Here is a 21,928-nt window from a genome sequence, read left to right as displayed (position 1 = left end):
CAGATATTTGTTTATGAAGTGGGTTTGTTGGGCTTTTTTCTGAAATGTGGCACTTCATCACAACTGGTTGTGTAAAATGAGGATGCTCTGTCCCTGGAGGTGTTCAAGGCCAGGTTGGATGAGACCCTGGGCAGCCCAGTCTGCTATGAGATGTGAAGGTCGGTGGCCCTGCATGTGAGAGGGGAGCTGGAGATTCATGATCCTTGAGATCCCTTCCAACCCAACGACTCTATGAAAAGGGCACTGTTGAGATAGAAGGGAGAGTTCTGGAAAATGTGCCCATAGGTCTGGGGGGAGCATGCAGCACAGGGCATGCAGCAGCTCTGAGGCAGCTGCTGTTCCTTGGTTGTTCAATGGACAGTTTCCCCTTTCCCTTCTCATGCAGTGAGTATAACAATTCTGCCAGTTTTGCTTTTTCGAGTGATTCTTGGGAAATATTGAAGAGGAAAAAAGGAATATAGTTACATAAAAGATTTTCAATCATAAATAAACACCTGCCTCTGTCTGCAAGATCAGGCCTTGGGTCTGCATCCTACGCCTGCACCCATCCTGCAGAATGCCTTGCAGGCCAGGAGCAGCAGCTGCACTGAAGGCATTGACCAGGCATGGACCAGCAAGTGCTGCAGCCAAACCCAGCCCAGCTGCACTGATCCACCAACAGGTTCTGAAGCAGCAAATGGAGAGCACCAGCTTTAGTGCTTTTTGGGGGATAAAGTCCAGCATTTGAATTTCACATACATCCAAACATTTCCAAGTTTAACTTGATTGTAAAAATAACTTTTATTCATTCCTCACCTCTTAAAGAAAAACATTTCTAGCAGGTACTTCCATGTTAGCATGTGAAGCACATAAAAGATCAATATTTCCTAATAAGTCGCTTGCCTCAAAGCTTCAGAAGTAAGGGAGCACTTTAAGCCCAAGCCCCCCAGGGCTCCTTCCCACTGCTGAGCTGCCAGCCTGGCCCTGCCTGCTGTTAACCCCCACAGCTCCATGGCTGAGGTGGGAAAGTCAGAGTGCCACTTTTGGAAACACCAGAGGCAACTTTCCCCAGGCACAGTGTAACCTGGTTTCATTCCTCATGCAGCAGAGCATCTCCATACAGAGCACATAAATACAGGTACATAAATAGCAAGAAATAAATCATCCAGTATAAGGATTTGAAGCTGCCAGTGCTACCCACAGCTCACAGCTTTCAGGGTTCTCAGAAAGCACAGACACCCACCCAGAGCCTATGGGAGGGATCTGCCCCATCCCTGCTGGGGAGCAGCACAAGTCCCACAGTGCAGGCAGCACAACGGGTACATCAAACCTGGGAATGGTGGGAGAGGGAGCAGCACTCCTTGCTGCTCCCAAGGGTGTGCAGAGCCCTGCAGCTCTGCAGCACACCGCCCTCAGCCCCAGGGTGCCCTGCCAGAACAGCACACCTGGGCAATGTGGGGAAGGAGCTCCCCTCGACCCACCTGTGCATGCAAAGGGGAGCAGCTGTGATCTACATCTAAAGCAGAGTTTGGGCTGGTCAGTGACATAATCACAGCCCCCACGTGCAATAGCATGCTCTGTGTGGGCAGTGTGTTTGCACACCCAGCAGCAACCACAGCGAGCAGGCAGACCCAGCTGATCCCAGTCAGTGCAGGGGGACGCAGGCCCAGCTCTCCAGACCAATGCAATGCCTCAAACTGATGTTTCTTTTCTTGCAAACAAATGAATTGCAGTGGGTGATTTACCAGACACTCAGGTTTCAGAAGTTACTAATTTGTATCTATGATGCATTTAAGGAAAAGTGTATCTTCTTTCACATAGGCGTGCTTTGGGGACTGCAGTTTGGTCAGAGGGAGGAAGGTGGGACAGCCGCTGGCAACATTCATGTCGTGCACAGGTCTCTGAAAGGAAGCAGAAGCCAAGTCTGGGCGGAATGCATCAATAATGTGCTCTCTGTTGTTTTGGTCCAGCAACATAAATGTAACCTGAAAAGCAGAATGCAGCAATGATGAGATACTGGCCCGAAAACTGAACAGAAAATGTTGGAGACAAACGTGCAAACACTGTGAGAGCAGCTGGATGCTCTACTGACCATTAAATGTAAGCTATAATGAACATCTCACAGCCTACAAGGTTGATTAATGGGAACAAGGGAGACTGTAACAGTTCCCAGATGAAATATTTTGAACTTTGCCACCCATGAAATGAAATGAAATGATATGAAATGAAGTCATTATAGAGAATTGTATGTTGCAAAGACTTTTTCTCTCTCTTCTGACAACTTAAACTCCAGGTTTGGTTCCAGTCATTATATTCATTCTGGTGCTGTGGTTTGGAACCAAAACAGCTCCACTGTCTGTATGCACATATAAAAGACAAAACCTATAGAATGACTCCATTTTAGTATCACTTTTATTAACCCTGTTAATAAGCTCTGTCAAATACAGATGAACTTTTTTAATGCAGTGAGGATTGAGAACTTTGATTACTATTTTTTTGGCTACTAAACAGCAGTAAGATCATCTGCATGAAAGGCTTACAGAATCACTCCCATTGGAAGGCAGATGCTGAACAGAGAGATCAGAACCTGTGCATACTTTCACTGTTCCACCATTGCTGCATTATCAGATTGTACTCAAAAACTTCAGAGATAAATTGTGACCCAAGCATAGAGCATGGTGCATAAGTCATCATGCAAGAACATGAGAAAACGCTCCCTCCTCCACTGTCACATTCACCTGAGTCCCCTGCCAAAAGCAGAAGGGGTAAGCTCGGATCAGATGTGAAATGCTGCCCTTTTTACCTTGTGCCTGAAAGGCCACGGGAGCAGAGCATCGTAGTCTCCTTTCATGACAACAAAGAAGAGGGATATGTGGGTTCCTTTTCCCATCCCATCCCCATTCAGATAAATCCTCAGGCACACCTTGTAGCCATACTTTGCAGTGTAGAACGCTGAAAATCACAACGCTTCATTAGTAAAGCCTCCTCTGCAAACAAGGCAAAATGAGTGTTCTGACATAGTACAGAAAGACTCGTGCCAAATTTGGTGCCACAGAGATGAGGAGAACAACAGGTCAGTACAGCAAATAAACAGGGAGAATACAGTGGCTGGAATCCTTCTAATCCCTCATACCTTGGTAAAAAATACCCGTTATTAGCCACATAAGGATATTTTCCCTAATTAAATCACTTCTCACACAGGAGATAACTGCAGCAGGAGACCATTCAGCACCACCAAGAGCCAAGGCTGGGGGTTAGACAATGCAGATCCAGCAGATGTCACTGCAAGTAGCTGCAGCAGAGGGCAAATTGCAAAACGAAAGTCCAGGGGAGAACACAGCTCTGTGGCAGAGTACAGCACAGCTGCCCTGAGTAACAGGCAGGAGAGCAAAATGCCTTCACACAAACAGCACCTGAGCTCAGGGAACTATTTTAAAGCACCTCCCATCCAGAGCAGAAAGAAGCATCATTCCAGAGAAATCAGTGCATCCTAAAGGATGGAGATGTGCTCACTCTGTCTGCTGTGTTTACCTGGTGAGTACAGACTGACTGCTCTGCCCGTCACTGAGTCCTGTAGCTTCTGGCTAACATCTGTGATCTTCCACAAAAAGACCCCATCGTAGGAAGTTTGCTCAGAGAACAGAAGGCTCTTATGGAGCCTGCTCAGGCCTGCGTCCTTCTGGGTCAGGCAGCAGTGCAACTCTGCAATCTAGGAGGAAAAACAAAACAGTTCTCAGCCAACTCCATCCCCACGCACTGCAGAAGCAGCAGAATCATTCCCAGGTCCTCACATCCTTGGGGGTCTCCTCTGATTTCTTTTGGCACATTCTTAATGCACAAGGCAGTACCCATGTGCCTAAAGGTGGTTTCAGAGAGCAAATATTAGTGATGCTCATGCGAAAAAAACATCCAAAACAAGAGAAGGATCCTGCTGATGTGTCCAGAACACAACCCTGCACAGCCTCAGTGCCTGTACTCATCTCCATCCCCCTCTCCAGCACCTCTCTCTGATATGTGTAAGTACTTGCTATCTATACAGCAAGAACAAATCCAATGCTGGTCATAAATATTTACCTTCAGCTCAAGGCCTCGTATTATATTCTGATCAAGTTCACTCTGCCTCCGAAACGCTGTGATTTCCAAGTTGGAGGTCTCCACTTCTTTATTGAGCACTGCCACAATATTCTCAAACACATGTAGCTTATTTTCAAGCTCAGAAATCACCTTCTCCCTCACTAGCTGCTGTACGATAGATTCATCTCTGGGAACAGAAGTTCTGGTTAAACAGTCTGCTTCCAGATCCCCATTGATTTGCAGACTGCCTGGGATGCACAGACCAGAGATGCTTTTTTCTGCACCGTTCACATTCAGCTCTGTCTGTGGGATGAAACCATTTGCAGCTTTGGAAGCAGTGCTCAGGTTTGCCTTCAGCTGCTTTACGTACTGCAGCAGAAGCAGCATGTGAGTCCCAACTGCAGCTTTTTCATGCTCCTTTATCACCTCTTTGCTGCCCTGTAAGAAGATATGGTTAATACATTCTCCATACAAATATCATGGGCCAAATAAAGCCACAACACAGAGCAAACTGCACCTTACACACACCCTGTAGCCATGGCAGCTCCAACATCACCTCTCCTGGTCTACTAAAAATGGGCACAGCTCTTTCTTTCTTTAAAGACACATTTAAATCAAGGCCTGCTGCCCTGGAGCTGTGCTCCGGAAGGCAGCACTTTCACTTACCCCAAAGGAACAGCCAACCTCAGAAAACCGACATCCATCCGTGCTGCCTGAGAGCCCAGAATGGTTCTGCTGGGGAAAAAGAATTGGAAAAGTGAGAAAATAATCAAATAGCAGCTTCCAGGGATTCTTTTATTTACCTACAAACAAATAGGCTGATTTAATAAATTAACTGGGGAGCAGCAAAGTGAAGCTATTCAAGAGAGCTATGCCAGGATGGAAAAAGCACCCAGATACAAATGTCACATCTGAAGATGTTCTCAGGTGATCATTTCACCTACATGAAGATTTTATTTCACGAGTTGAAATAAAACTGTACTGTATTTACTCATCTTTTACCCACCTTTTCGTTTGATGGTGTTTCTGCTTGCACATGCTTCTGCTCTCTATATAAATTGCCTTCACATGAATGTTTCTGTCATTAAAACAAAAAGAAAGGAACTGAGTACATCAGTAAAATGCCTGAGCATCTTTACTGAAGAGTCTTTGAAACACAGCTTCTCTTTGGGAGTGCTACTCCCCCTTCACAGGCAGTTGAAGTTCAGAGGGGCTTTTATGCACTACATTCTGTGCAAGTCTCCTGCTTCCTTCCTAGAAGGTATAGATTTGAGGAAAATAAAGGAAGGATCACTACAGCACAACAAGCTCCACAACACACGTCCAGAGAATGACTGCTACTGACCTCACTATTCAACACTGCAGTGTTTTCAGGCTTCTTTACAGACAGGATAACGTTCAGAAATTTGGGACTAAGGCACATCTGTTAAAGGCAGGAGCTGCTGTGCCCTCCCAAGCAGTTGGCTGTACAGGGACAGACTGGGGGGCTTCTCAAGCTAAGCTTCCAAGCCAACAGCTCTTCCTCCCAGCCCAGCAGGTCGGTTCAGTGACAGAGCTTCAGATGCAATGCCAGTCAATGAAAGTTCCAACTCTGATCTGACACTTACAGGGCATCAAGCTTCTGAAAACTGCTTACAGATGCTTTGCAAAGTCATCCTGCAAAGTTGGACACAAGACTGACAAGGTAAAGGTCTTGCTCAGCTCAAACTGTAGTACGAGCACTGTGTGCACACATATACACACAGTGAATGCAGGTGGGTAACGGAACAGGGAGCGAATAAACAGAAACCCAAAAATAAACTGGCTTCATACAGTTTGTCCCACGTGCAGACACTTCTTGGATCCTGATTATTTTGTGCATAATATCCTGCGTTTTGAAGGCAGGAATCCAAATGTTCCATCACGACACGCTAATGCAGAATGCATCAGAACTAACATCAGGCTTCCTGTCTTTCCTGGCTGCGAGGAGATGAAAATAATTCTGCCTTTGGTTCACACTACTGCTGCAACTTGTGCATTTAACACAGCAACTGTCAGCTTTCAACTCAAACCACACAGGGGTGGTTTTGATCTTAAGAAATGCCCTCGCGTGCCGGCACATTTCCTAGAGCAGTCCGGAATTTTATAAAGTCATTTCACCTTCAGTTCTGAAGTTTCTCTTTCGATCCCCAGAAACAACATCACAGTTTTTTTCCTCCCTCGAACTCACTTTGAATGCTGTGATTGCACAACGTGTGTGTTTATTTTCTTACTCACTGCTGGGTCTCTCCTTCAGATCTTTGGTTTCCTGGGGCAGTGGGGCTGGAGGAGGTTTATTTCAGGTATGGGAATGCAGAAGTCATGAGACCAGTGACTGATTGGTAAAGGTGGAGAGAATGAGAGCAGTGGCCCACTGCTGCTGTATCTTCATACAAGCATCTCTTATCTATCTAAAATACCAATCCATTCACATAAGAACATCATTTTCTATCACTTTACAGCTGCCCCAGCACACCGTTTCTATTCTAGAGCAGTTTCTATTTGCTCACTTTGTGTCCTTGGAGCACTCCCACCATCTGCACCACTTTGCTGCTTCAGAACGAGGGAAAACAAAGAGCAACTTTTAAAATGTCAAGATGAGCATGGAGAAATTAGCAAACCTTGAGAAACGAAAGGCACTTCTCATGCAACAGCAGTCAGCAAATTGGGATGAAAAACACGATGATAAAGTAATTAAGCCATTCATTCAGAACCCTTATTTGAAACCAATGAACGTTCTTACTTGGTACTCGCTGCTGGATGAGCTCTGCTTACACTTGTGACACACGGTCATGTTATTAACACATCCGTTTTCCAAATGATCTGCAAGTTTCTTCCTCATCACCACGTGCCCACAGCCAGTGTGACAAGGGATCAAAGCATATTCACACAGAATCTGATGCTCCTGGAAGCCAAAAGTTACAAACCCTAACTTAAACTGCAGATAAACACTCATCTGTAAACAGCACCCATCCCTGCAGCGTTGTTTGCATCTCTTCTAACCTCGGGCAATGACCCACTCTGCAGTGATACCAAAATTACTGTTGAAAAATCCACAGTCTTTCCTGCTTTGTTTTGTTGTTTTGTTTTTTTTTTTTGATGATTTTTAACTTAAGCAAACAATCACATGAAAGAAGAAAAAAAAAAGACAAAGCCCACACAACGTGTGATTAATTCCAACAGCAGCTCTATGCTGCTCGGACCTGCAGGATGAGTGCAGTCAGAGTGCTGACATCCCTGCACAGCCCCAGGGGGGGGCAGAGCCATCGAGCCTCCGTGCAGCAGTCAGGGTGCATCTCTCACCCACCTTCAGAATGACTTCTACAACACTCCCTTCTCACTGTTTGCACTTTCTCATCTCGCCAAGGAAAAAACATCAGCATGATTTCTCCCATGGCAATGTCCAACAGCTCTGCTGCCACACAAACACAATATTGAACTGAAAATGTTTCTCCCCGCCTCTTCTACTGAAGCTTCTGTGGGTGCTGTGTCACAGCCGATTTTGTCTTCAGAAGGAGATGCCTGTCCCCTAAGAAATGCCTCAGAAATGCCAATTTCCATCACACGCTCAGCTCTCAAATCCCTTTTGCCACAAAACCGTTGCTGAGAGGGGCTCTGATTCTCAAATTTACAGTGCAGAGCAAACCAGGTGGGTTTGTCTTAAAGAGGCCAACGCTCCAACAGAAAAACAGTTCTTCCCTCAGGGGCTGAGGCCCTGGCACTGCCCAGAGCTGTGTGTGCCCCACAGATGGGCCCTGCAGGGTGAGCTGTGGGGCAGGCAGCCCTCACAGCGGGCTGTAGGGAAGGTTTTAGGGGGCTGCGAGGTCCCTCCCACCCTCAGCCATTCCATGGTCTGTGACTCCATGGTATTGAGAACAGTGAGCTGGAAATGCAAACGTACTTCGAAGTTTTTCATGGTACCACACCAACTGCATCCAAGGGTCACACAGTGCACTCTGAGCTCAGAAATCTCCTTGTTAATGGCAGCATCCCCAAAGGCCTGGAAAGCAAACGCAGGAAGGAAAAACCCTGGTCAGCATGCATTCCTGGGACAGGAGTTCAGTGACTGTGTCAAGATTTGTTTGACTTAGCAAGTATTTTGGTGTTGGTAAGAGTCAAATCATTATCAAATCAGTTCATGGTTATGACTCAAAAATAAACCATTTGATGCCATCTGTATTTACTGCCAATATGCCCAACAGAACAGCTATTGCTCTGAGTTCCTCTTCACAGAAATCTGACACACATCACATGCTGTGGATGTGCTGAGGTGATCCTGAGGGTGCTGCTATGCAGACTCTATAATGGAAGTATTTAATTATTGGGGTCAGCAACACCTCCTGAAATGCAGTGGAGAGGATTGAGACTTCAGTGAGCCTAAGCTTCCCAGATAAGGGCTGTTTCCATTTACCACAGTGCTGTGTACTCACAAAATGTAAACCACGTGGCAGATGTTTTTTGACTGCATAGATCTTTTTTCTTATGGCAACCACCAAGAATTGTACAATTATTCTGCAAATGAATAAACCCTGCACACTCTTAATATTGCATTTTACACTGGCACAGGAACAAGACAGTAATAAGAACACAATGCACATGACAGCAGATTTCCTAACACAGAAGTGAGTCAGGAAGTTGGAGGCTGGAGGGAGTCTTTACAATGAAAGGAGGGAAAAGTATTTACCAATCATGTCCACACTTAAATAAAGGCACTGAAATCCTGATGAACAGCACTGCAGCAAGACTTGAACAGCGGGGAAGGGACGGAAGCTACCACAGAAGCTGGTCAGGGGATAAGATAATCAAACACATATCCTGATAGGGCCTTTTGTTCCTCTAGTGTAAGTACCTTATTTAAAATATAAACATATAATCAGATAGCAGAGGGAATAAACATGAAGTAAAACCGCAGCAAAGGTAAAGCAGAGATTATCAGGAAAAGATACGGAGCCAAGAACAAACCTGCTATGCAGCCTTTGTTAGTCATGCTGTTTACAAAGCCCAGACCCTTTGTTCTGGATGGGTCCATAGGCAGATCATCGTGCCTTTGTGGTGAAGACTTCCCAGCAAGAACCTGCCTGTGCAGATCAGCTCACCCAGCACCTCCACCCACCCACAGACTGCAGGAGGTCCCAGAAGACCCAGTGAGAATCCAAACGTTGTAAGAGAACCGACAGCCAACGCTCAGTAAGACTTCCATAGGGGGTTAGCTGCACCCATCCGTGGTTCTAGGATGCCTGAAATTGTTACTGGGAAATTTATTGCAGAATTAAGGATATATATATTTTTTTTTCTGAGATCTTCAGTGTTAACTGCAGATTCATTACTTTGGTGCAGCCATATTCTATATTTTGCCTTCTTCCTCGCTGCTAGCTGACTATTGGGTTTCATTCTTGTCTAACAAATGTACACAGAATGTGTGTGTCTTGGTGCTCCTGCATGTAGTCAGAAAGAAAGGAAGAAGCTGAGCTGGGAGTGAGCCCTGTGTGTGTGCTCAGGACACAGAACAGTGCAGTGATCTGCCTGGAGAAACCACACAGCAGCACAAGAGAGCTCTGCAGAGCAGACCAGAGAACAGCAAGCGATACATGACTGAACTGTGAACCACAACTCACCCTTTCCTCTGCCAATAGGCTTCCTTCACTCAGAGTGCTGGGATCCTCCTCTTTACATTTCTGGCAAACTGGATTTTTATTGTTCCTGGAAAAAGAAGAGCAAAATAACAAAGGATTATTGAACTGGAGTTCAGGGGATCTTTGCATATACACTAAAATAAATGAAAACATGGACGTAATTTCCACTCGGAATCCGCAGTCTTTGCTCACGAAAGGTCCAATTATTGAAGATATTGAAGTAGAATAAATTAATAAATAACAAGAACCACCAACAAAAACATAACGAAGCGAACCAAGCAAATAAATGCTTGGTTTCAAGACCAGGTCTTATTCCTCAAGGCCATCAATCCTACCTGTATTTCAGCAAAGCGAGAGCAGCCTGGATCAGGAAAAATAAAGCTGGAAGCTACTGAAGCAGTGCTAGAACCCTGCCACTGAACCTTGACTGCTGCTGCTTTCCCAAACACCAAGGCTACCATCAGCTCACACAGCGATTGCTGCTGCAACTTCACTGCCCACCTGCAGGGCAGATGTACTGTTTGCAAAGCTGAAAGCAGCAACACCTACTGAGCACACAGCAGTGCCAGCTTTGCGGTCAGGACCTACCGGACAATCCAGGACAGGCAGGCAGAGCAGTATCTGTGCCCGCAGAGCGTCTGCAGGGCTTTCTTCAGAACGTTGTTGCAGTTGCTGCACAGGTACTTCTGCTCGGGCACATCTTCACAGATGCTGGTGGGATATCCGAAAGGAAACTCGTTTTCATCGGGAGAAGAGCTGGGGATATCTTGCGGGCCTCCGCTTGCTTTCTCAGCCATCTGAAGGGAGCTGCTGGCAAAGAGGAGAGCAGGGGAGAGAAATGGGTGCTGCTCACTGCCTTGGGAGGGAGCACATCAGCACCAAGGCCACAGCACAGCCCCGAAGCAGTGCAGTCGTCATAGTGATCTGTTGGCCTGAATGTGCAGCTGACGTGCATGACTAAATGTCACAGCAGGTCTGACGAGGGACCTGCAGGAAATTACTGTGCAGATGTAAAATTTCCCTCGAGCACAACGTGAGAATGGACAACACGCTAAAATGAAGCTCTGGGGTTTTCTGCTCGTGTTTGAGTTCATAGAAAGATGAAGTAAATGGTTCTATCATTTCAGAGCCACAATCCCAGCGGTTCATAACACACAGAATTATTTCCTGTACAGTAAATCCCCAACAATCTTCCATTTCCAGGGGCCAAAATTTGGGATTACACTTTATAGGCACAGAAATTGAACAACAGGTGTGCTGACAGTGACCTTCCTGAAGCCATAACACATCCAGCAACACGAAGAAAGGGAACCTCAAGGCCTCCAAAAGCACCGAGTGCCTCGTGTGAAAAGGTGCAAGTATGTTCAGCACGGCTTCTGGTTAATGAGAGCAATGGAACACCGCTGGGAACGCACCCAGAACTGACTCTGGGGGTCTCGCTGTTGCTCAGAAATGCTCGCACTGCTGTCGCTGGAGGTACCCCACGTCCGTGTTGCAGTACTGGGGCACACAGCAGACGCGGTGAGAGGCTGAGGTGGGACGGCAGCTGCGGCCCTGTGAGCAGCAGCCCGGCGTGTGTGGAGCCCGCAGCTCGCCTCCGAGCACCGCAGCCCACACGGACATCCGTGCCATTCCTCTCGGCTCCGCGGGCCGGCCGAGGGACGGAAAGCGGTGGGACCGGGATACGGGCTGCTGGGCACCCCCGGGATTTTAAACACCCCTTTAAGCAGCGTTTTCCGCCTTGCGGTTCAGGCCGCTCGCTCGGTACCCAAGGGAAGTCAGCGACGAGCGCAGGGCCCGCCGGTCCTGCCGAGAGCCGCAAGATGAAAACCCAGCGGGCAGCGGCGCACCGCGAGCTGCCCAAGCCCGGGAACAGCGGAACGGAGCCGGGCTGCAAACCGCGTGCGGGCGCCGTGCGCGTAGGAACAGCATCGCGCTGCGCGTGCGGGACGGGACGGGACGGGACCGGCACATCCACGAGCGGCCCGGGCCGGAGAGGAGCCCGGCAGGACAGCGCGGCACGGCGGGGCGGCCCGGAGCGGAGCGGACGGGATCCGAGCGGCGGCTCCGAGTGGCTGCCGCGCCCGCCCCCGGAGCCCCGGCGGGGCCGGCACGAGGCGGGGCCTCCCCCCGCTCCCCTTACCTCAGCACGCCGAGGCGGCACGGAGAGGCGCAGCGCCGCGGGGAGCGGAGGAGCGGCCTTCGGCTCCCGGGGGGGCGCGGCCGGGATCGGGCGGGGGGAGCGGCGGCCCGGGGCGGGCGCAGGGCTCGGCGGGCCGGCGGATAACGCGGTGATGCCGTTACGTCCCGGGGTCGGTGCGGCGCCGCCCGGTCGCTCGGAGCATCGTCGGAGAGAAAACCGCCCCGTGCCCGTGCGCCCAGCCGTAACCGGAACGCCCGGCTTTGCTATCGGCCCTGCGGCCTTTGCGGTCCCGGCGCCAGGCGCGTGCACGTGCTGCCGGGGTGCGCGCAGCGCTGCGGGGCCTTTGCGAGCTGAAGTTTCGCTCTCGGGATAAGGCGGGTTTGCTGTGAAATCATGTGCTGCAACCGCGGCGCCCGGGGTTCGGTAAGAAGAGTGTTTCAGATGCAAATCTGTTCGTTCTTCCCGGTGAAAGACACGTGGGGAATACTGCTGGGGGTGTCCCATCAGGAAACTAAACATGAAGAGGTCGTGCCCTAGCTGCTTCCATTGGTTTGTTACTCTGCAACGCTCACTGGTATTCATAGCCAAGTACAGTGTGCCAGCACCACACCGTGCTTGGTTATCACTGAGTGTCTGATAGCTTCTGGGCTGTGTTTGCTCAGATAACAGTGCCACGCGTGCTGCTGTCACATGGGCTGATTGCCCTCTTGCCACAATTACAGATTACCAAACTGATTAGAGCTGTATTAAATTACAGATTGGAAGGAGGGAGCTTCTAGGAACAAGGCAGCCTTGCAGACAACAGGAACTATTAAGAACATCTGCACAACACAGAAGCATCTTTACATAAGCAGGTAACTGCTCCGGCTCCTTCACCATTTTGGGCTCTTCCATCTGCAGCTCTCACCCCTCCTTCAGCTCCTTTGCTGCACAGGCAGTGTCCTTCCACAGCTGCACCCTGTAGACCACAGAACCACTACGCAAGACTGAAGGATCAAGAATTTGGTCCTTCGCTTTGCCAGAGGCCCTTTAATTACATGCCTTTGGGTTAGACTGCCTTTGGCAAGCGGTGCGTGTTTTTTTCTCTTTTTTTTCTTTTTCCTGAAGGTTTTAACAGGTAAGAAATGATGATGCAGAGGAAAGCATCACTGTAGAGAAAAGGAAAGCTGAGTTGGATGGAGCCTATTGCCACAGGTCAGCTTTAGGGCACTCATCTGGCTTACTGCCCTACATCACAAGAGCATTTGGGTGAACCACAAACTCACTGAATGCTTCCACCTCCCTCACTGCAAAGAGGGAACAGCGTTTATTCCCTTTGGCAAAACACCACCATCTCAGCAGTGAAAAGCACCAGCGGCAGCTCAGCAGTGTTGTTCCAGCACAAGCAGATGGGAGCACACGTGTTCTGTGCTGCAGCCGTGGTACCTGCACACACAGCCTCTGTGAGAGCAACGGTGTGAGCAAGAGCTGGTGACAATCTTGTAGAAGAGGAGCAGTGTGTCAGTTTTATTAGCTACTTCTGAGGTACCCAGTTAACTACTGAGATCCACCCGCAGGAGCAGAAGGCTTGCCTTACAGAATCACATGTAATGGCTCTTCATCTCCACTTCTCTCTACTGTGCTACACGTAGATTTGTGGATGCTCTGAGTACAGAGCTAAGAATCTACGAGGACACTGTGGTCTGCCTGAGCTGGTATGGCTTCAGACGTTCGCTGTCATTGCTTTATAATGAGCTGTGAGAAGTCATAGCAAGTTAGTCTGGCAGAGAGCATTTCTGCCAGGAAGTGAGCTCATTTTTCAAGAGGTTCTAAAAGCAGTTCTGGATGAAGCAATTGTAAGTTTTTGGAAGTTGATAATTTCAGGAAGATTGCTGCTGCACCAATGAGGAGTTTTGGTTTGGGGCTGAAGGGATGCTGTGTGCTGTCACCTTCCAGGCCACCCATCCGGGCTGCCAGCTTGCTCCTCCACTTCTGCCTCAAGAGTTCTCGAAAATACGGCACCTCAATCTCAATAGGTGCTGAATTACACAAAGAAACGAGAGATAAGTTTTTGGTACTTTCCAAACTAGATATATTTCCTCTGACAAATTTCCCCCATATGAGATCAGTTAACTGAAAACAGGATGTGGCTCAGAGGGACCGACCTCTGCAGCATCATTTCACTGCAGAGCCATTCCTACCACAGCTCACGGCGTTACTATTTAAGGAGAATGTTCACTTATACATCTGAGAGAAGAAGCTCATGAGGGAGTATTTATAACTTGAGTGTTGTCCTTTTAGAAGCGTCCAAGAGCTTGAGTTTTTAGTATGTATACAAATGGCACATTTGGATGCTAAGTGTTTGAAAGACTGCAGTCAAAGTGCAAACAGTGCTTTCAAGGCCGAGAATCTAATTTCAGACAGAAAAAATGCTAGAAGTAGGGAGGTCTCACACTATGAAAACACACTTTTCAGTTAGTGTAAAATATCTGGAAATGCGTCTGCATCCTAGGAAACGCTGAAAAATGGGTAAAACACAGGAATGAAAGCTGGTTAGTAACAAAGCACCCGGTGCCCATGGGGCACAGTACTTCCAGGAACCAGAGCTCAGTGCTCCAAGCCGAGATCCTCACCTGTGTGCACAGCTGAGACCAATCCACCCTTCATCTTCTTTGCTGTCACCTTCCTGACTTTAGCCCCCATGAGATAGACGTAGGTAGAGTGATAACATTCCGTCCATTCACCCTCTAGATTTTCAAATAAGAAGGTGAAGAGCCGTGCACTTCCATCTTTTGTTGTCCTTATCACACGTGAGAGCTTTGCTGCAGCTCCATCCCTTACCTGCAGTGTGATGGCACACGGCCAGCTTCAGCTCCACGTGGTGCCACTGCCAGGACCCGGCCCCACTCACATGAAAGAGCTGGAAAGATTCCCACTAACTTCTGGAAGAGTTGGACTCTGCTCCTCAAAGAGACATCAGGAATCAATCTTTTTTTCCTTTACCCCCTTCTCTGCCTCTACATATTCCCAGCTCATATTCTCTGTAGCACAGTATAATCCTCAGCTTCTCAGTACGCAGGGTTTCCCCTCCCCCTCAATAACGGGTGTTCTGGAGCATCTCTTCAGGATTTGTCAGGGGGAAAACAAAAAAAAACACCCATTAAAATGAGCATTATGCACCAATTCTCTGATCTCAGTGCTTCACTAAAGCAGCTCCACAACAGAAGCCAAGGGACCCATTGAAAGAAAGTAAAGAGAAGTGTTTCTCTCCACCATGGTGTCCTAGATTGCTTCCTATGCGCAGTACTACTTGAGAGTGAAAGCATCACAAAGAGACGACTGAAGCTGCTTTTAGGCCACCTATCACACAGATCTGTGACAGCAGGGACTGGTTGGCACACCTGTGTCACTGCATCTCTGCAGCAGGAGAAGCGCTGTGCATGGATGTCTGCAGCTGACGTGGGATGGCTTTTGGCAGCTTCAGCTGGCGAAGTTCTGCTTTCTGCTGCAGCCTGCCTACATCAAGGGTCTGCTCTGTGCTTGTGGTTGTGCTTCTGTTTCTCTTAACACACACAGAGCCTGATCTGAACTGGAAAATTCTGAGCTGCTTATTTCCATTCTTACTGCTCTGGAGAGAAGTCAGGGAACGGGAGCTGAGCCCAGCAGGAGCCTGCCAAAGAGCTCTTCCAATGTTCTGGATGTAACATGAAGAAACAAGCTAAGATTCAACATTTTCAACTATAAAGCGGTTGGCAAAGAAAGGATATTCTATTGATAGCTCAGTTCATTGGTACAGAGCGTTAGAGAAATGACACCGGTAACAGAAATCTCAGCATATTTGGGACTAATTAGTGGAAACAGAAAATGGAAATACATTTCTTTAACAACATCTTCATTAATTCTCCTTAATGAGAGAAATGGAGGAAAGAGTGAAGGCCACAACCACACCATAACATTGCCAGTAGTTAACTCATGTTAGTAAGATCACCTTCATCCTAAAAAGATGTTTAGAATATTATAGTGGGCAGAGGCAGAACAAGACAAAATCAGATGCATTTAAAGAAAAATGAAAGAGAAATAAAAGGTGTTTTTAACACAGCCTGAATGAAAGAGGGAAGTTGTAAATGGGAAAAAGTAGGCACAGAGAAAGATGGGTCTGTATTGTGCACAGACAGAGGCAAGCAGACAGTGCTTTAATGAATGAGCAGAGTCCTCTCATGAGGACAAGTATCTTGGCAGCTCTGCCAGTGATGGGACTCCAAAATCAGATCATCACAGAAAAGTTCCCAGCAGTGTCCTTGGTATTCGGCCAAGAAACCAAACCTTGAGACTCCTTGTTGAACATCTGCATCACAAATTGGGCACTGAAACCCCACAGCAAGTGAGCGGGGCACAAAGTGCTTAGGAAATGTCTCTGTGAATGAGACAGCAGCCCTGGCACAGTGAGGGCAGCTCTTCTGGTACAGCTGCAGCTCATGCCCAGCCTGTCAGCAGCACTAACATTCAAGCCTTATACTGCACATTACATTTCATCAGGTATAAACTGGCGTGGAGTAACATGAATCTCTGTGTGTGGGGGGAGTGAGATGCTTTAAAAACACTTCCTCTTTGAAAAGAGATTTTCACTTTTTTTGTGACTCAGTAGTAGAAATACTACAACTGCAGATCTGGATATCAAATGTAAGGAGTACAGCTTCTCCAAAATAATCATAACAACGCCGATTTCCATTAGCTTTGTGGCCTCACTGTTTAAATTGCAGAGAACACATAATGGCCAGTGGAAAGAATGCACTGTTGAGGTTACAATCGTAAAGCCAAGCGAGACAATGCAAGTCCATGTCAGGGCTCCCTTACATCGTGCTCCATCCAAGCACTGAGCCTCTCTGCTTCTTTTGGAGAACTTTTTTGTGGCGCCAGCGGGGCTGCTGCCATTAAAAGACAACTGATTTTCCACTGTAAACCCCAATTTTTGTCATTCAATATCTCTGCCGATTCAAAGTGCATCACGTCTAACTTTCTGTTTGCTTTATTTACAGCAGGAATTGGCATTTCAGTTGTCAGGTAGCAGATGAAGGAATCACAGTCTGAACCACAGGGACAACCTGCACTTCATGCCTTCCAGCTACTGACACGGGTAAGCACCTGTGTGTAACTGATATTTCCTGGGACAGAAAGGAAAACAGCAATCCTTACTCAAGATTTCTCTGTGATTGTTTTCTAAACTTGAACGTTCTTTTTATGACAGTTGTGGCATTTAATGCGGTTCAGTATTTTCCAGGAACTCAGTTGCTGCTGGTCTGAGTTCCAAGTTCATTCAGAACTTGAAAAGCAACATTTAACACGAGGAATGGAATTCTGTAATGACCCAGCAACTGGCAAAACCAAACTCTTGGTTCCCAGGGGAATGAAAGAGCCAAACCCAGAAATTTCTGCTAATTAGAGGTGAAAACATTACTAAATACCTTAAAAATTGAAAGCATATGCAACTGCTATAAGGTGGCTTTTTACTGGAAAATAACTGGTGGCCGTGCCAAATTTCAGTGTGTTCTCATGTAAGAATTCAGCAGGAGATTAAGAACACATTTTTCTAGGAGACATGCAGAAATGTTAACGTTCACATGGGCTGTAAATAAGCCTCTGCAGGTAGGGTCAGAAGAAAGCTCACAATGGCTGAGAACCAAATCGGCAGCCCTCAGAAAAAGGACTTTTTAAATTACAAAATGATTTCCACTCCTAGGAAAAAACAGGTATGTGTTCATGTGTTCTCTCATCTCTTCTGCTCACTTCTACACACATACTGTAAGTGGATCTGCTGACATGTGGAAACGACAGTTTGAGCTGAGTTTTGAAAAGATCTTTGAACTTTGAAAGAAGCCTCACTGAGGATTAGATTCAATTATTTTACTGCTGTCTTTGTTTCTCCACCCTGAATAGGATCCCACCTGCAGGCTCAGAACGGAGCCTATATTGAACATTTCTATTGCTATGCAAAAATAGAAGCTAATTTCAGTACGATGTCATGGCATTGCATTGCCCAAAGTGCATCTCAGTGGCTCACATAAGCAGTTTTCTCTTTCACCTGGTATTTAGCATGGTATGTTTTGCAGTCCACCAAGAAAGAAAGATGGCAGTCACTTACAGATACTCAACTTTTAAAAAGCAAGGCTTGTCACGTGCTGCAGGGACTTAGCATTACTAAAACTGTGGGGTATTTCTCACTCAGAAGGGTTTTGGCAGAACTAATCTGGCTCAGTCTGCTTAGGCCTCGTGACGCATCCAGAAAGATCACATACATAAATCATTTCTGTGCTGCTAATACAGCAGTGTGGCACCATTTGGCTTCCTTCCTACATTAGTCACAGTAGTTTGGTGCAGCACAAAGCTTTCACGACCAGACCAAAGAAGTGCAAGTTTCACGTGTCACCATGCACACCAGGGAGGAATTTGATCTGTTCAAGCCATTTATTAGCTTGGATCAACTGGATAAATTCCTGATCACAAAATGATTTCTTCACTTCATTGCAACATTCAGTTATCTAAAAATTAGTAAAATGCAAATGGAAACGAACAGAAAAATACTTCTTAAAAAGCAAAATAAATAAACTTAAAACTAATGGGCTTGCTTAGTGTTAACTCTTTGTTGTTGTTATCCCAGAATTCAACCAATTCAATTCTTACATATCTGCCAAGAGCATTCAAGAGAGGAAATCACACTAGAATGGCATCTGGCAAATCTTCTTATTCAGATTCTGATCTGGAAATGTATTAAAGGAGACTTAAATTACAATGACAAACCCCATTTCATTCACTTCGGTGGGTAGCGTGCATTGCTAGAAGCAACCTGCAATTCACTTCTGGAGACAAGTTTGACTGTCGTGTGCCATTGTGCCAATAAATGGATGTCAGAACAAGCCTGTGTGCCAGCAGCCCTTGTTGTCCTGCCAGAACCGACAGACCCAAGGCTGGTTGTCTCTCTTCTGAGAGAAGCAAGGGAGGCAATTTGGACTGAAGCAATGGTCCTTGGACAAGTGCATTACTGTGTAGACAGACTGGTAATCCCACAGAGGCCAGCCTGAGGATAAAATGCAGAAATATAGTATTTGAATGCTTATTTCTCTGGAACCACTAAAGCTATAAGCCTATGATTCAGAGCCTGGAACATTTGGAGACTCGCACACCATGTACACAAACAACCAAGGAACAAAAAAACTGCACAATTCAGATTAAATGCCCTTTCTAACGTCCAGAATCCCCGGTAAGTATATAAGTACAGAATGTGTCTTGTAGTAATTCCCATTTTATAATACAGATGAGTCATCTAAACGGGGATTTTTCCAGGAATTTCTGTTCTTTTCTGAGATTAGTTGAGTACCTCGGGCCTATATGGCTAGAAATCACTAAGGTAAGCATGGCAGAATGTTCTAAACTCACCCCTATGCTACTTCCATTTTTCTCCTGTCTTACTGATAGGAGATATGGAAGCCTGCCAACATAATTCACACGTGCCAAGTGGACAAAGGTATACCTGTTTTATACAATGATATCATTGCACTTGAATCAAACCAACGAGTTCTACCTCAGCAAGGGCAGCTGAGGCAGCATCTCTATATTGAGAAACAAGAAATGTTTCCCAGAAGGTGTGTTGTTCTTGGAGATAATTGGGTTTCATAAAACATAGTTACCTTCACTACAATGTCATGCAGTTCGGAAGTTGGTTTACAGGTGGACTGCCCAGGCAACCTCACCAAGTTTTTAAGCATGTTTCACTCTGCAGTTTCAGTTTATACCTAATCAGTATTAGATACAGTGGTATCTTCTCATGCTTCTTAGAGAAGTACAGAAGATCCAAAAAAAGTACTCACAGAACCAACATTGAAATCAGCCGTGACTGTCTTCTTTCCAGATATTGAACAGTCTGGATGGAGGGGATTCCTATGAGAGAGAAAACAGGGAATTTAAGGCTCTTGGACATGAGGCTTTTGGGTAGCTAGTCAATAAAAATGAACATGTGCAACTGCACTTTCTATCAAACTGTTTTGAGTTTTACTAGGAATCAACCTGGCCTGTGCCAGCAGCTGTGAGAGTGAAAATTGTCCCTTTATCTGCTACTTTCCTGGAGGCAAGGCAAGAGTTCTAGTGGTCAAATTCAGTTATCAAGTGCCAAAGCAACATTTGTTGTAAATGATTCAGTCTACTGTGCCTTAAAGTGCAAATGAATGGCACAAATATTTTTTCAGACTTGTTTTATTTTTTTTAAACAAGAATTCGGAGCACAGAATTGAGTTCGTGTCAAGAAAGTGCAATAGAATACTACAGAACTTCAGAAAAGAGTCCAAAAGGAAAAGCTAGGGAATAAAATAATTTATGTCATAGACAGCAAATGAACTGCCTCCTGTTCAGTACAGAATGTTTTAACTTGTATCTTAAGCCCCAGTACCATTACCGTGTGCACATACTTGCCAGTGCCCAGGTTAGTGCAGGAGCATGGACATTGTCAGGCTGAATTCCGAATTTCCTTCTTTCTGTGGTTTTAAATTAGACTAGATTCTCTCTAAAAGGCAGGAAGCAGCACCAGTGCACATTTCCTATTCCAGGTTCTCAAATACCACATGTCTTTCTGGGGAGAAATGAAGTAGCTCTGTTAAACTCCATAAAACAAGTGAGCTGAGCAATCGGCCCCACTGCTGCCTGCAGCCACTCCGTGCTCAGAGCTCTGATCAGGAGAGGCTCTGCATCCCCTGCCCAGACGTTGTCCCACAGTCCCAATTGTAATGCTGGCAAATCCAGAATGTGCCCAGCAATTCCAGAGATCACAGCTCCTGTCCCGTGGTGGATTTGTTGACTAAGATCTCTGCAGAGGTGAAAGTCATTTTTCCTGCTGACACAAAATCGACTTCAGAGCTCTATACAGTAAAGTACGTGTGTTTTTCACCCACTAGGAAATGAGTGGAGCATTTTCAGTAGTTGGACATTGAAACTTTTCTGTTACAGTTCTTTTTTTCAGGGAGTGAGGCAGTAAAGCACTAATGTTTATAGGACCTGCACAAAAACTGTGTTCTTGCACTCCCTCTACTGTTTCTATCACAGTGGCAAACTGGGAATGCTTCAAAAGCTGAGTGTATTCCTTTGTTTAAGATACATGGATGCCTAAATAAAAAGGGGAGTAATGTTTCCTAGCAAAAGGACTTTGAAAACTAAAGCAGCTTTGAAAAAACTAAGGATAAACAGCTCTATCTATCTGGAAAACGAGATATTATGCATGATTCAGTGCCATGGGCATAGCTGGGCAGTCTTTAAATTAACACAGAGCTCTGCTTTGTTATAAAATTCCACAGGAGTTTTACATATTACTGTAATAGAAACTATAGTGTTGTTACTTATTATCATAATTGTTCAAACAATTTTTTAACCAAGACTGCAGGGTTAATATCCAAAATTTGGTCTTCATAAAATAGAAGCTGTGAGAAATACAGTGCAAGTTTTAAAATGTTCTTTTTTTCTCTACATACTAACAATACCAGGAAAAAAAAACAAGCCATCACATACAAGAACATTCAAAGTTGGTTCTAATATCTCATGTAACAACCTCTCTGGAGAGGACTTACCAAACCAGGTGATGACTGAAATTCTTAGCTCAGCAGCAGCAAGGGGAACCCCTCGATCCAAGCTCTCTCAGAGTGAGATTCCCCTGTAACACATGCTGTACTTTTCATTGTAACAGCATGACTAGTCTCTTTTTAGCCTTAATTTAACACTGCCATTTTCAGTCACTAGACTAACACAGTTTGCATTATTTTAAGGAGATTTTCTCGTATTACAGCAAAATAATTTGTAAGTAACTATCTTCAATTCTTCAATGCAAGCAATTATAAGTTCATAACTGAAACATTGCAGCTATACTGAAGGTCATATTGACTGTTTTCCAGCATGATAAATTCAGTTTGTTTAGTTACAAAATGTGAAGTTTCTGCCTATTGAATATGAACTGTAGTTTTCCAAAATGGCTTCTTTCTGCTGCAGGGAGTGGGAGCTGTTTGTCTGAAATACACTGCAGTGTTTCAATGCATTGTTAAAATAAGTGGACTAGAACAATCTGTAATTT

At 46.0% G+C, this 21,928-nt stretch overlaps 1 protein-coding gene and 1 long non-coding RNA gene across 4 annotated transcripts; one reads left to right on the top strand and one right to left on the bottom strand.

Annotated features, from left to right (window-relative positions):
- Nucleotides 1-755: 755 nt before the first annotated feature.
- Nucleotides 756-11,911, bottom strand: TRAF1 (TNF receptor associated factor 1). 3 transcript variants are annotated; one of them, XM_042879363.1, is made up of 11 exons: nt 11,848-11,911; nt 10,293-10,511; nt 9,687-9,771; nt 7,973-8,071; nt 6,815-6,976; nt 5,060-5,131; nt 4,720-4,788; nt 4,054-4,491; nt 3,511-3,688; nt 2,783-2,931; nt 756-1,964 (listed from the first exon to the last, which is right to left on the bottom strand). In XM_042879363.1, the coding sequence occupies exons 2-11, from the start codon at nt 10,499-10,501 to the stop codon at nt 1,749-1,751; spliced, it is 1,677 nt and encodes a 558-aa protein (XP_042735297.1). In that variant the 5' UTR covers nt 10,502-10,511; nt 11,848-11,911; the 3' UTR covers nt 756-1,748. The 3 variants fall into 3 exon arrangements, with proteins under 3 accessions (XP_042735297.1, XP_042735295.1, XP_042735298.1); XM_042879361.1 differs by having other exon boundaries at nt 10,293-10,514; nt 11,848-11,902; XM_042879364.1 differs by having other exon boundaries at nt 4,720-4,785; nt 10,293-10,514; nt 11,848-11,902.
- A 663-nt stretch (nt 11,912-12,574) lies between these two features.
- Nucleotides 12,575-18,556, top strand: LOC122184166. Its single transcript, XR_006180497.1, has 3 exons — nt 12,575-12,701; nt 16,863-16,960; nt 18,482-18,556. It is a non-coding gene; the product is annotated as an uncharacterized LOC122184166 (long non-coding RNA).
- Nucleotides 18,557-21,928: the final 3,372 nt, after the last annotated feature.

This window comes from Lagopus leucura, unplaced genomic scaffold (assembly GCF_019238085.1).
Source record: "Lagopus leucura isolate 7727_CA_CO unplaced genomic scaffold, USGS_WTPT01 Super-Scaffold_100022, whole genome shotgun sequence".
Classification (NCBI taxonomy): Eukaryota; Metazoa; Chordata; class Aves; order Galliformes; family Phasianidae; genus Lagopus; species Lagopus leucura.
This window is presented reverse-complemented; position numbering and strand designations above follow the sequence as displayed.